Genomic DNA, 13,417 nt, shown 5'->3' with positions numbered 1-13,417 from the left:
CGGGAGGCACTGTTCTTCTTTTTGTACCATGGAAGAAAGAGGTCAGTCACAAACTCTCACAAATGACTTTGTTGAGGTCATTTTCACACCTTCAGGGACCCTAAAGGGGCCTATCAGCTCTCTCCTCATGATTCTGGACCAAAACATGACTCCACCCCGTCCTTGCTGACATCACACCCTTGTTTGGACATGGTGGCCATCCACCAACTATCCACTACTCCTCCATCTGGACCATCCAGGGTTGCACGGCACTCATCAGTAAACAAGACTGTTTGAAAATGAGTCTTCATGTATTTCTGGGCCCACTGCAACCGTTTCTGCTTGTGAACATTGGTTAGGACCTTCACTGGACAGGGTAAGAAGGAGTTTATTTGCCACATCTGAGGAAGCCTCAGGAACGGGACGGCCTTCGATCAGCTGCAGCAGCCTCCAAACAGACACATCGAAAGCTACAGTGTCTTAAATGGGACAGAAATGGAGCACAAACTCACCTGGATCCTCCTCTCCTCCTCCTCTCTCTTCTTCCTCTCCTCCTCTTCCTGCTTCCTCTTCGCCTCCATCTCAGCTTTCCTGCAGGATGAACAGAAAATGAGAGAAAAACACAGACTGATTAGTGAACTGGATGATCAGCTTCTACTGACTGATGCTGCAGTCAGCCTTTTTCTTCTCTAAGTGGAGCCCTGACTGAACCACATGTCCCTCCTCCTCCATGAGGAGTCTGATGGACGTCCTGCTGCCTCCAGCACCTTTAGGCTGAACAGGTCCACAATGGATGACCTGTTCTACAGAAAACCAGACAAACACTTCACTCTGATCAGGATGTAAAGAGAAGATGTTGTCCTTTTAAGAGTATACGTTGGCTTTAAATGTCTGCAGCTGTTAAATCATCCCACAAGCAATTCATATTAAAAGTTTTAGAATGACTTAACATTTGATCTGGTTTACAGAAATTTACTGTCATAATTAGTAGATATTTAAAATTAGGGGTAAGATTGGCAGAAGTGCTGCAAAAATGACCAGATAAAGTGGTGAAAAGAGGTTAAAATGTGGCAAAAATTGGATAAAGAGGGAAAAGGGGTAAAAAGTGTCATAAATTGGTTACAAATGGCAAAAATGGCTCAAATAATCAATTAAAAAGTGGCAAAAATAGATGAAAAATGGTAAAAAAATGGATAAAAGAGTGACACAAAGGGGATGAAACATGCAGGAAAAGTGGTTTCAAATGGGTTAAAGAATGGCAAAAAATTGGGTAAAGGAAGCAAAAAGGGGCAAAAAATATTAAAAACAGCCTGGCAAATTAGTGAAAAGGTGTTCAAAAGTGGCACACAAGGGAAATAATTGGCAGGAAAGTAGCAAAAGGGGGTTAAAAAGTGGCAAAAATAGAAGAAAAGTGAAAAAAATGGATAAAGGAGTGGCACAAAGGTGATAAAATAAGCAGGGAAAAGTGGTTTAAATTGGTTAAAGAATGGCTAATGTTGGGTTAAAAAGCAAAAAGGGGTCAAAATGAGTTAATACTGGTGCTAAATCACAATTGTGGAGGGCCCATTCTCTGGGATTTTCAGGGATCCAGTCAAGTCTATGGGCAGACCTGTCACCTTGTGGCCTGCTGTATTATAGATAAGACATAGATCTCACCGATAATGACTAAAAATGTTCTGCGTTTTGAAATGAAAAACAAATACTAATAAAATAATATTTCAATTAGACCAAAATATATATTTATATTTAATTTTTGTGTTCTTGAAACTCCGGCCCCCAGAGTTTCTGTTGAGGCTTTAATCTGGCCCTTGTGTGAATGTACTTGATGACCCCTGCCATCAGCACTAACTCAACCCCATACCATCAGAGATGCAGGCTTTAGACCTGAGCCAGGAGAACAAGCTGGATGCTCCCTCTCCTCTTTAGTCCACAGGATATAGCGTCTGTGGTTTCCTCTGACCACAGAACAGTTTTCCATGTTTCCTCTGACCACAGAACAGTTTTCCATGTTTCCTCTGACCACAGAACAGTTTTCCATGTTTCCTCAGTCTATGTTAAATGAGCTTTGGTCCAGAGAAGACGGCGGCGTTTCTGGATCCTGTTCACATATGGCTTCTTCTCTCCATGATCCAGCTTTAACTGTCATTGGTGGATGGCACGGCCAACTGTGTCGACAGACGATGATTTCTGGAATGTTCCTGAGTCCATGCAGTGATTTCAGTCCAGAATCATGCCTGTTTTTAATGCAGTGGCCCCTGAGGGCCCCTTCAGCATTGTTCAGAGATTTCTCCAGATTCTCTGAATCCGTTACTGATGTTACAAACTGTAGATGGAGGGAAATTCAACGTCTTCACTATTTTTCACTGAGGTACATTTTTCTTGGTGAACGTTTGCCCATCGTTACTTCTGAGAGACTCTGCCTCTCTAAAAAGCTCCTTTAATACCCAGTCATGTGACTGACCTGTTGATAATTTACCTCATTAGCTGTAGGATGCTCCTCCAGCTCCAGCCTTTTGTTGCCCTGTCCCTACTTTTTTGAGATGTGTTGCTGCTATCAAAGTCAGTGTGAGCTAATATTTTCATGAGATTGCGTACTCCATGCCGTTGTAGATTTATGTAAAAGCCAGTAAACATTGATGAAGAGCGTACTTGGGCACATTTTTGTGGTTTTACAAATTCTGTTTTTCCCTCTTAGCTTAAGCTGCTAATAAAAACTCATGTCTCTGAAGCCCTGACATTTTGAACTCCTTACACTCGACTGCATGTTTCCTCTGATCCGTGAACTAAACATTACTGCAGTGCAGACGGCTCTGAGTAAAATCATCAGCTCAGCCCTAAAGAAATAAACCTCTGTGTCTGAGGCTTTAAACCATCAGGACGACTCTCCACCGGGCTCTAACTCATCTTTATAAATAATGTTTGGATTAAAGCTGAAGAGGGGAACCCCATAAAACCAGTATTAACGGGTCAGCGCCTTCATCAAGGTCTCCTCATGCTGCTCAGCGTGCAAACACTCTCCTGCTTCCTGACCTTCAGTCTGCGACCTTCAGGTGGAGTTCATAACTCGCCGCAGGGGGAGGAGGAAGAAGAGAAGGACCCATAAAATGTGCTCCGCTGTCTCTAATGTCTGATATTAGCGGGTAGTGGTTTGTGACGAACACAATGGCCCCATCGGTCGTCTGTTAAGACGCTCTGTCTCGGCAGAGGAGGACTGAGGAGGTCAGACATGAGTGAGGAATATGTGAGCAGCCATCAGTGTGGGGGAAGACGCTTCACTATGTTCATGTGATGGAGTCAAAACCTCAGAGGCCCATGGAGGAGGACACGCCAAGGAGAACCAGGACCAGGACCTGAAAGACTACCCTTCTACTCTCAGATGTTTTCATCGTAAACTAAACTTTGTCTTTGCAGAAAAGCATTTTAAGTACATAAATGTAGAATTTCAGCACTGAAATGTCTACAGTGATTTAAAAATGATTCCTCCTACACCACTGATCATCAACTGGCAGCCCGGGGGCCACATCAGCCCCCCCAAAGCTTCCTGTCCGGCCCCTGAAAGATCATTAAATTCAGAAAAGGAGGAAAAGAAGATTTTGTGTGTTTTTAAGAGTATCCTTTGGCTTTGAATGTCTGCAGCTGTTAAATCCACCGTAAAACAATTAATATTGAAATAGTTTTAGAATGACTTCATTGATCTGTTCTTACTGAAAAGTACTTTTCAGTCATACTTATTCTATATTTTTAAAAAAGGGGTAAGGCTGGCAAAAGTGTTACAAAAATAATGGGTGATAAATGGTCAGATGGGTAGTGGGGAGGCACAAAGGGACAAAAATGGTAAAAAAAAGTGATGAAAATGGAAAAAGGGGCAAAAGTAATACAAAAAAGGGTTAAAAGTGTCAAAAATAGTGCAAATAATAATGAGAAGGGGTTAAAAAATGGCAAAAATTGATACAAGCGCGTAAAACATAAAGGAAAAGGGGTTAATAGGGGTTAAAATCTTGCAAAAATTGGCGAAATTGTAAAAAAGTGGCAAAAAGTATTAAAAATGGGTTAAAAGTGGGAAAAATAGTGCAATGAATTTAATAACAAGGGGTTAAAAAGTGGAAAATAGAAGAAAAGTGGCAAAAATTGATAAAAGACTGGCACAAAGAGGATGAAATATGCAGAAAAAGTGGTTCAAAATGGGCTAAAGAATTGAAAAAAATGACTTACAGAGGCAAAACGTACCAAAATTGGGTTAAAAGTGACAAAAACAGCAGAAATAGCCTGGAAAAGTTGCAAAAAGGGGTTAAAGAATGGCAAAATGGGTGAAAGGTGGTGAACATTGATTTAAAAGTTGCAATAATTGTTGAAAAAATGGAATTAAAAGGGGTTAAAAGTGGCAAAAATGGACAAAAGAGAGGGAAAAACATGCAGGAAAAGGGGTTAAGAGGGGTTAAAATCTTTCAAAAATTGGTAAAAGAGGAAAAAAGTGGCAAAAAGTATCAAAAAGGGGTTAAAAGTTTCAAGAATGGGGGATAGAAAGGGATAGGTCAGACTGGTAATGACTAAAAACATCCTGCGTTTTGAAAGAAAATATAAATACTACTACAATAATGTTTCATTCAGACCAGGTCACAACTTGTCCACGAGAGCGTTTTGGAGTTGTTGGATTGTGTATTTGATGAGTTTGATGAGGACAAGCCGGAATACCGTAAGACTCCATAGAGTCGGCACAGCAGCCCTGAACTTGGCAGTGCCGTTCTAGAAATAGCTTGCACGGACAACTAAAGGTAACGAACCTATTTCTAAGACCAGAGGGATTTTGGCTATTTACGGTTCCTGTTGGGTGTTGGTGTGATCTAACTTCACTGTGTTTCTCCTGAGGATCCCTTCCCCCAGCGGCGCTGAGGCCGATTGCTCACACCTGTCTCTGATCTTCAATCATGCAGACCTTAAGAAGCCTTCAGAGACTCACCTCAGCGCCAGAGTATAGCCTGCTACTCACCAGTGGTAACCTTGGCTCTCAGGCTCTCACAGTGATTCATTTGTGAAACACTTCCAGTGCTTACTGTGAACTTGTTGCTAATCCTGTCTCTCCACCCTTTCTTCCAGTGCCTCACTCCCTGCTTCACCACAGCTCCGCCACAGCACTCTCTCCTCAAGACTCACCCCCCTGGACCTGCGGAACCCCCCCCCCCATTACTATTGTCAAATAAATCTGTTCAAACTCATCATACTGGTCAGCATTCTGGGTCTTCAACTCCACCTACACAACAAGGGGCACATGTTTCTGTTAGAAAAGCCTGAAAAAGTGTATTTTGCATAATATGTGACCCAAAACGGACTAACTTTACTACATTTCCATTCCCCATCTTCACACGTCATCAGGATCATGTGAGTGCAAACAACCTATTCAAAGCTTCAGTCCGCTCTCTATAAGCTGCATTTTCCTACCAATGAACCAGACTTTTCTTTGCATGGATAAATGTCTAATAATGAGGAAGAAAACCTGTTAAAAGTGGCCTTCCTGCCGAGCTTTGAGAGCTACTTGCAAACCCCTCTGGGATCTCCTGCAGACGACGATAGCTAGAAGCTGCATGGTTGCTATCATGCATCCATGAGAGTGTGGTTAACAGTCTCTGGCCTTAGAGAGAAGGTAAGGCCAATCTATGACTATATGTCTATATTCTCTGGTCAATCAAATGCTTTCATTTTCAGGGTTTTAGAAATGTTTTACCAACAGTTTTTTTTACAAAATCCAGCAGATTCCTGCTGAAACCCACTGATTAAATCCTCTGACATTCATCACTTGAGGGTGTCCTCCTCCTCTTCATCAGCCGTCTCCACCCAGCTTGTACACTGGGTCTGTTAGTTGAACTTTTTCTCATAACTCTGGGGCCGTGCCCGCTGACCTCCTGGTTATTGTTCTCCTGTAATGACTGACACCAGGGGGGATTGAGGCTTACTTTAGCTGCCGCTCTCGCTGTAAATCACCCTGCACCGGAGAGTCAGCTAAAAATATAAAAAGCAGCCTGATAAAACTTTATAGCTTCTACAAAAAATAAATCTCATTATGTAAATCCCTCCTGGTTCTTTAAAAAATGACTTGATTTGAACACTGCAGCATTTTTCTCTCAGGGTTGATTTTTAATAGGTTAAAAAAGCAGACTTTGATACTTACAGTTTCCTCTCCTCCTCCTCCTGCTTACGTCGCTGCTCCTCCTCTTCCCTCCTCTTCCTCTCACGCTCCATCTCCTCCTGGATGCGCCTCAGCCTCTCCCGCTCCTCCTCCTCCTTCTTCTTGTTCTGCATTTCAGTTAGCAGCTTCTCCGACCGCGACACCAGGGCCTGGTACTCGTGGTCGATGTCGATGCGGCTCATGATGGTGCTCTGATGGACACAAAAACAGAATTATTGCTTTTTTTGTTCAGGGTTTTATTTTATCTGATCTTTATCTTTAAATTTCAACTTTATTTGCTTTGCTTGCAGCCGTTGTAAACCTGCATCTAACAGAGTATTCTTAAAAACCGCCTAGCAACACAAATGCTGCAACCAATGGTCAGCATCGTGATGCAGTCCCTTTATTTGTAACTTTTTATTTTTTGCAGAGTTTAATATGAAACCTCTTGATCAGGCGTGTCAAACTCAACCACAGCAGAGGCCAAAATCTAAATTTTGGTCAAACCTGACCTGAGGGCCTAACAGGGTCAAGATTTATCCAAAAACTGTCAACCGTGTTTTCACAGGTAGTGAATTATAAGGAAAATTAAACAGTTATGATAAAGGAGTTTAAGATTTCTAAAAAAAAAAAAAAAGTCAAAAGGATTAAACATTACAGCATCAGTGTTACTGTGTGTCCATGTCAAATGGATGCTAAATAAATAAATGAATTAAAGGCTCGCTCAAAATCTGAGGTAAAAGTCCTAGAGGTCAAAATACAACATTAAAATTCAAAATAAGGTTTTTAAAAGGCAAATATATGAGAAAGAGAGTTAAAATCATGAGTTTAAAGGTCAAAATATGGGATAAAATAAAAAATCAAAAGTTTAAAAGTTTAAAATAGAAGATAACATTTGAAATTGTGACTCTTAAAGGTCAAAATATTAGATGAAATACAAAATCAAGAGTTTAAAAGGTTATAATAGAAGATAAAATTTAAAATTTTGACTCTTAAAGGCCAAAATATGAGACAAGATTCTAGATCAGGAGTTTTGAAAGTGAAAATGTGGGATTAAATGCAAAAGTTAGCTGTTTAAAAGGTCACAATATGATTCAAAATTAAAAATTGTAAATCTTAAAGGTCACAATATGAGAGAAAAGGTCAAAATTATGAATTTAAAAGGTCAAAATATGAAATAAAAAGTCAAAATAATTAATTATCATAGCATCAAAAAATCTGAGATAAAAAGTCAACTTTATAAGTCCAAATACAAAATTGAAGGTCAAAACAAGTTTTTTAAATACATGAGATAGAGAGTTAAAATCATGAGTTTAAAGGTCAAGATATGAGATAAAATACAAAATCAAGAGTTTAAAAAGTCAAAATAGCAGATGATATTCAAAATTGTGACTCTTAAAGGTCAAAATATGAGATAAGATTTTAGATCAGGAGTTTAAAAGGTCACAATATGAGAGACAATGTCAAAATAATGAATTTAAAAGGTCAAAATATGAAATAAAAAGTCAAAATCCTAAGTTTAGGTCATTATCTTGGGATGCAAAATGAAAATATGAAAAGAAAACAGATTAATTTCTTTCCCTCATTCCTATGTCTACTCTCTACTTTTTCAGATTTTTATGACTTAACAAGAGTGTTTTTTTTTAATCTTCAAGGTTGAATTTACATTTTTATACTAGATGGACCTCATTCGGGTGAGCAACTTCTAATTAAAATATGAAATGATCTTGCAGGCCGGGTAAAACTGCACCGTGGGCCGCATTTAGCCCCTGGGCCTTGAGTTTGACACCCGTGCTCTTGATTTTGAGCGTGTTTTCTCAGCATAAATCAGGCTTTATCCAAACAGTCCAGGATTTAGATGAGGTTTTAATGTCACTACAGAACTTTTTGGAACACCAACGGATCTAAACTCCAGTCTAGATTTAAGAGAAGATGGAAAAACACACAGATGATAAACAGAGGAGATTCTTCCAGGTTTATTCAGAATTTTCCAGAAAGAGGTGACCCTCAGGAATCCTGATTATACTACATAAACCACATTCTCAGAGAAAGGAGGAAACAAGTGCTTTAATGAAATAAGGAGACTTTCAGGCTTAAATGTGTGATGATTCACTGGGGATTTTCAGATTTGTACTCACTTTTTAAAATGGAGGCTGTGTAGTCAGAGAAAGTAAACAGTCTGTCTCACCCACCTTGATTTTGACCATCAGGGCATCGATGGCGGCTTCCAGGTCCGTGATCTGTTTGCTCATCTCCTGTTTGCCCTCCTTCAGCCCAGCCACCACCTCGTTAAAGCGGTCCATCCTCTTCTTCAGGTTACGCACCTTCACTAACCCGTCGATCCTACAGCACAAACACGAAACCGTCAGTAAGACCACAGAGATAGGAGACTGTGCATGCAGACGTTAATATAACAGTCTTAAATGAAACTTTTTTAAGAGTAAACAAGGTCAAAGATGGGACTGCCACAGAATATTTCTCCAAAAGTCTTGGGGAGCATCAGGATGTTTTTAGTCAAATGTGAGATGAACCTTTGTGTTCTTTTTTGTCAGCACTGGTTTTGGCTTTGGAACTCTCCCATGATGCCATTGTTGCCCAGTCTCTTTCTGATGGATGAGTCATGAACTCTGACCTTAACTGAGGTCAGTGAGGTCTGCAGGTCTTTGGATGTGGTTCTGGGTTCTGGATGAGTCATCTTTGCACTCTTGGAGTCATTTTGGTTGGCCGACCACTCCTGGGGAGGTTCATCACTGTTCACAGTTTTCTCCATTTGTGGATAATGGCTCTGTCCGTGGTTCGCTGGAGTCCCAAAGCCTTGAAAATGGCTTAGTAACCTTTCCAGACTGATGGATTTTAATCATGCTGTTTGTCATTTGTTCTTGAGTTTCTTTGGATCGAGGCATGATGTGTTTCTTGAAGCTTTGGAAAATAATGAATTTACTTTGGGGTCTTCACTGAGCTATCTAAAGCTGCTGACATGGTCAATTATAATAGTGATAAAAAAACTTGCTATGGTATTGGAGAGGCTAAACTACAGAGCTACAGAAACTACTTATCTACCATTTACAGGAAGTGAAGGAGTGGTGTCCCACAAGGATCCATCCTCGGTCCTCTGATTTTCCTTATTTATTGCTTTATTTATTTGGTTTTGTTTGAATTCAGCCAGAGCTAGTTCTAGCTCATGTTGAGACCCAGTGTGGTCAAATCGCTGTAATCCTCAAATAGAGATGGTTAGAAAAAATTCAGTGAATAAAGCACAGTATGGACACAGCTGATTTCAGAAGAAGAGTTATTTAGTTTTGAAGACGAACTTAAGGCGTATAAAAAAAAAGAAGTTTGAATGAGACGGTTCATTCATAAAAAGCCCTATGGAGTCACCTCCTGTACTGTCCTGGCCATCCACCAACCATCCAGAACTCCACCCATCTGGGCCATCCGGTGTAGCATGGCATTCATCAGTGAAGAAAACCGCTGCAAGTTAGTCTTCATATATTTCTGAGCCAGCCGTTGGTTCAAGGTGGCTGAAAGACACACATCAGCAAGCCTCTGGAGGATCCTGATACAGAGGTTCTTGGGACGCCAGAGTCTTGTCTGCTACTCATAAGTGGATTTTTCACAGCTGCTCCCGGAATACGATGAATTTGCCTTACAGAATCTTTCCTTAAAACGCCTTTACCTAAACCAGCAGTTGTCAAAGTGTGAGGTGGGCCTCCTCTAGGGGGCGCCACAGAACTTCAGGGAAGGCGTGGAACCATAAACCAGAAAAAAAAGTGATTCTGCTGTGCGTGGAGAAAATGAATAGACTTATAGTAACTTTAAGGCAGTGATACCTGGCGTGTGATTATTAGTGGCTCTTTGATGTCTTCATTTTAAATATTATTCCCCCAGAAAACCTTAAAAAAGGGAAACTTTTTTGCCCCTTTTTTTCACTGATTTTTTGTGATTTTTTGCCCATTAAAGCATCCTTTTGTCATTAAATATCATTAAATACAACAAAGGTTACTTTTTGCCCCTTTTTACCACTTCTTTTTGCAACCTTTTCCAATTTTAACCCTTTTTTTTTTACTCTTTTTTTGCCTTGTTTTTGCCTCCTTTGGAGCATTTTTTGCCGCCTGTTTTTTTTTGCCACTTCTCAGCCATCTTTATTCACTTTTCATCCCCATTTTTGCCAATTTTCACCCATCTTTTGCTGCTTTTTGACCATTTTTGCCATCTCTAACTAATGTTTATTGCTACTTTAAGCTGTTTTAGCCACTTTCCACCACTTTGATTGTGACTCTTGCAGAGGTATTTTTCAACAGTTTGGCTCTTTGGTTGAGTAACGCTGCTTTAAGGATTATCAGAGCAGAATAATCAGGTAGTATTGGCAATAAATTCATTACTGAAACCAAATAACTGATTACCTGGTAAAGATGGATGTTTAAGGACATTTGCAGACCAAAATATCAAAGATATAAAAATGTTAAAAGTATTTAAAATTAGACATAAATGTTTGAAAATAAGGTTAAGTTTTTTGTTTGTTTTTTTAAATCTGAATGTTTATGTGGGTGGGGGACCAACGAATGAATAATTTTCTCTTAGGGGAGGCTCACTCTCACACACTTTGAAAACCCCTGATCTAAAAGATCCTGTCTGATCCCTGAATCACTTGCTAATCTTTAGGGATACTGCACTCTTTAAGGCTTCTGTTCTGCAGAAAGATCTTTCTTTTCCTCATCTAACAGGAGACCTGAGACTAGTAGCTTCAGTAGTTTCCCTGATAAACTAAAGACCACACCTGTGATGAAAAGTGACAGGAGAAAAACTAGAAATAAAATGTTTGTTTGAATCATATTTGCATAATTTGGAATCAGTCACGTCTCCACCTAAGCTCCGCCCCCTTCATTAACAGCCCTCCATCCTGTAATCACTCTCTAACTCATGAGAAACACCCCTTTAAGCTGCAGAATCAACCCCCCCCCCCAGCAGAGGACAGAAACCGTCGTCTTTCCTCCCACCCTCCTCCCTCCTCCCAGGGCTCTGTTGTTTATCGTCAAATATTGAAGGTAATAAGCAGAGCTGTGTAGGCAGACTGACAGCACCGAGCTGTGAAAGTGGCAGATAATGAAGCAGAAGAGGAGGAGAAAGATGACGGAGAGGGAGCGAGGGAGGAACTGGAGGAGGCAAGGAAGAAACAAAGGAGGATGGGAGTGTAATGAGGAAGGAATGAAGGCAGGAAGAGAGAATGAGGGGGAACTAAAAGGTGAGGTCGTTAGCAAAGGAACAAAGAGTGAGAAAAACAAAGAGGAAGAAAAAAGCACAGAAATGAAGGAAAAGAAAGTCTGAGAGAGAGAAGAGGTAAGGATGAAAAGACAGCAGGGACAAAGGAGGATGTTTAACAAATATTAGAGTAGCATGGGTAGAAAAGACGGAGATGAACAGAAAGGTAGAGCTAAAGAGGAGGAACACAAGTCAAGAAGCACCCACCGAGGTTTGTGCTTCTTCCTGCAGAGCCACATCCGGACCGTCTTCTGCATGGTGATACAGGCGCTGGCTCGGTACAAGATCTTGTTCTTCACTACAAGGAGAGAAAAATGTCAGGAGGTTAATAAAAATACAACAAACCTTGAAGCTTGAAGCAGACGTTTATCTCAGACTGGGGGCTACAAAGAAGAACAGGTGAGTTCAACATCTCAACGATCTCTTTTGATCATTGAACGAGAAACGAAAGGAGAAAACAAAGGTTCTCTGGTCTGATGAAACCCAGATTTCACAGTCTGGCCTCGATTCTAAGCGTTACGTGTGGAAACATCACCTGCTCTACCCTTCCAACAGAGAAGCATGGTGGTGGCAGCGTCGACAGACAGATCGGTGCGGCGTCGGCAGTGATGCGGTCTCTGCATCGGTCTGTCGTGGTGAAAAAGAGCTGAGTCGAAAGGCGAAGCTCTTGATTTACCGGTCGATCTACGTTCCCACCCTCACCTATGGTCACGAGTGGTGGGTAGTGATCGAAAGAACAAGTTCGCAGATACAGACGAGTATCTGTTTCCGCAAGGTGTCTGGGCTCTCCCTTAGAGATAGGGTGAGAAGCTCAGCCATCCGGGAGAGACTCGGAGTAGAGCCGCTGCTCCTCTGGTCCGGATGCCTCCTAGACGCCTCCCAGGTGAGGTATTCCTGGTGAGGAGGCCCCGGGGAAGACCCAGGACACACTGGAGAGACTATGTCTCTCGGCTGGCCTGGGAACGCCTTGGGATCTCCCGGGAAGAGCTGGACGAAGTGGCCAGGGAGAGGGAAGTCTGGGCTTCCCTGCTTAAGCTGCTGCCCCTGCGACCTGACCTCAGATAAACGGAAGATGGATGTATGGACAGATGGTCTAAATATCAACATTTTTGGAGTGTTCTTTTGTCCTAATGGTGTAATGGTAGCCAGGAATACTGATTAACTAACATTCATGAAATAAATGAGGGTTTTTTTTGTTAATTTGGGTTGTGATTTCTCTTAAGGAGGAGGTGCTGGGTCCTGAAGCCTGACCAGTTTAGATCCACTGTTGAGTTTGCTGGTATTTGGTGATCTCTCAAATGTTCTAATGTCAGGTGGAATCCTCTTGTAAGCCGTTCAGGGTCCCACCACTGCATTTCATATGTACACGTCCTATTTTAATCGTCTTTTTTTTGCACAAATAGGAGAACTTTAGTGCTAAAGAACAAGAGGGATGCTATGCACAAACTTTCCAGTGATCAGGAACGATCCACCTTTGTATGACTTTAAAATTAAGTTTATAAAAACGACTTTGACTTGATTGTTCATTAGTCCAGAGGCTTGGCTCTCCATCCACATGTGTGGAGACAATCTGCAACAGCTGAGTAAAATGCTTGTGTTGTTTTTCCCCACACTTCTCTATCTTTCTGAGAGCTCAGTCAGCGTGAGAGCTCAGCTCTGTGCAGAAAAAAGGTGCAGATAGCTTCTCTCTTCAATCACACACAAAACAAGGGCAAACTGGCACAGCACCACGACTTCTCAGAGGCTTGTGTTATTGGTGAATTACATCTGAGAAGAAACGGTGCACAAATTCAGCCTCAGTGGCCGACCCGTTCTATATGAATCAGAGTTCACAGACTCCAACAAGAACTTGGCTCTCCTCCACTGATCCAACACTCACGGTACATTTTGTCCAGGCAGCCATGTTGGAAATCCAATCATGCAAACACAATATTGATCAGAATGCACACAGAGCTGCCAGTAGAACTCCCATGAGGCCTTGTGGACGGCGTAGAGTAAAACATCCACAACCGTGGTGTG

The 13,417-nt window shown here is 41.4% G+C and overlaps 1 protein-coding gene across 1 annotated transcript in view; it reads right to left on the bottom strand.

The window, feature by feature from the left end:
* Window positions 1-13,417, bottom strand: part of myo6a (myosin VIa) — a 232,260-nt gene that overhangs the window by 49,633 nt on the left and 169,210 nt on the right. Inside the window, exons 24-27 of the mRNA XM_041805103.1 lie at window positions 11,606-11,696; window positions 8,332-8,482; window positions 6,143-6,351; window positions 492-570 (exon numbers count right to left, since the gene is read on the bottom strand). Coding sequence (XP_041661037.1) covers window positions 492-570; window positions 6,143-6,351; window positions 8,332-8,482; window positions 11,606-11,696 — 530 coding nt within the window. The remainder of the gene's footprint in view (window positions 1-491; window positions 571-6,142; window positions 6,352-8,331; window positions 8,483-11,605; window positions 11,697-13,417) is intronic.

Source organism: Cheilinus undulatus, linkage group 14 (genome assembly GCF_018320785.1).
Source record: "Cheilinus undulatus linkage group 14, ASM1832078v1, whole genome shotgun sequence".
Taxonomy (NCBI): Eukaryota; Metazoa; Chordata; class Actinopteri; order Labriformes; family Labridae; genus Cheilinus; species Cheilinus undulatus.
The sequence above is the reverse complement of the archived record's forward strand: the minus strand, read 5'-3'. Positions and strand labels throughout refer to the sequence as shown.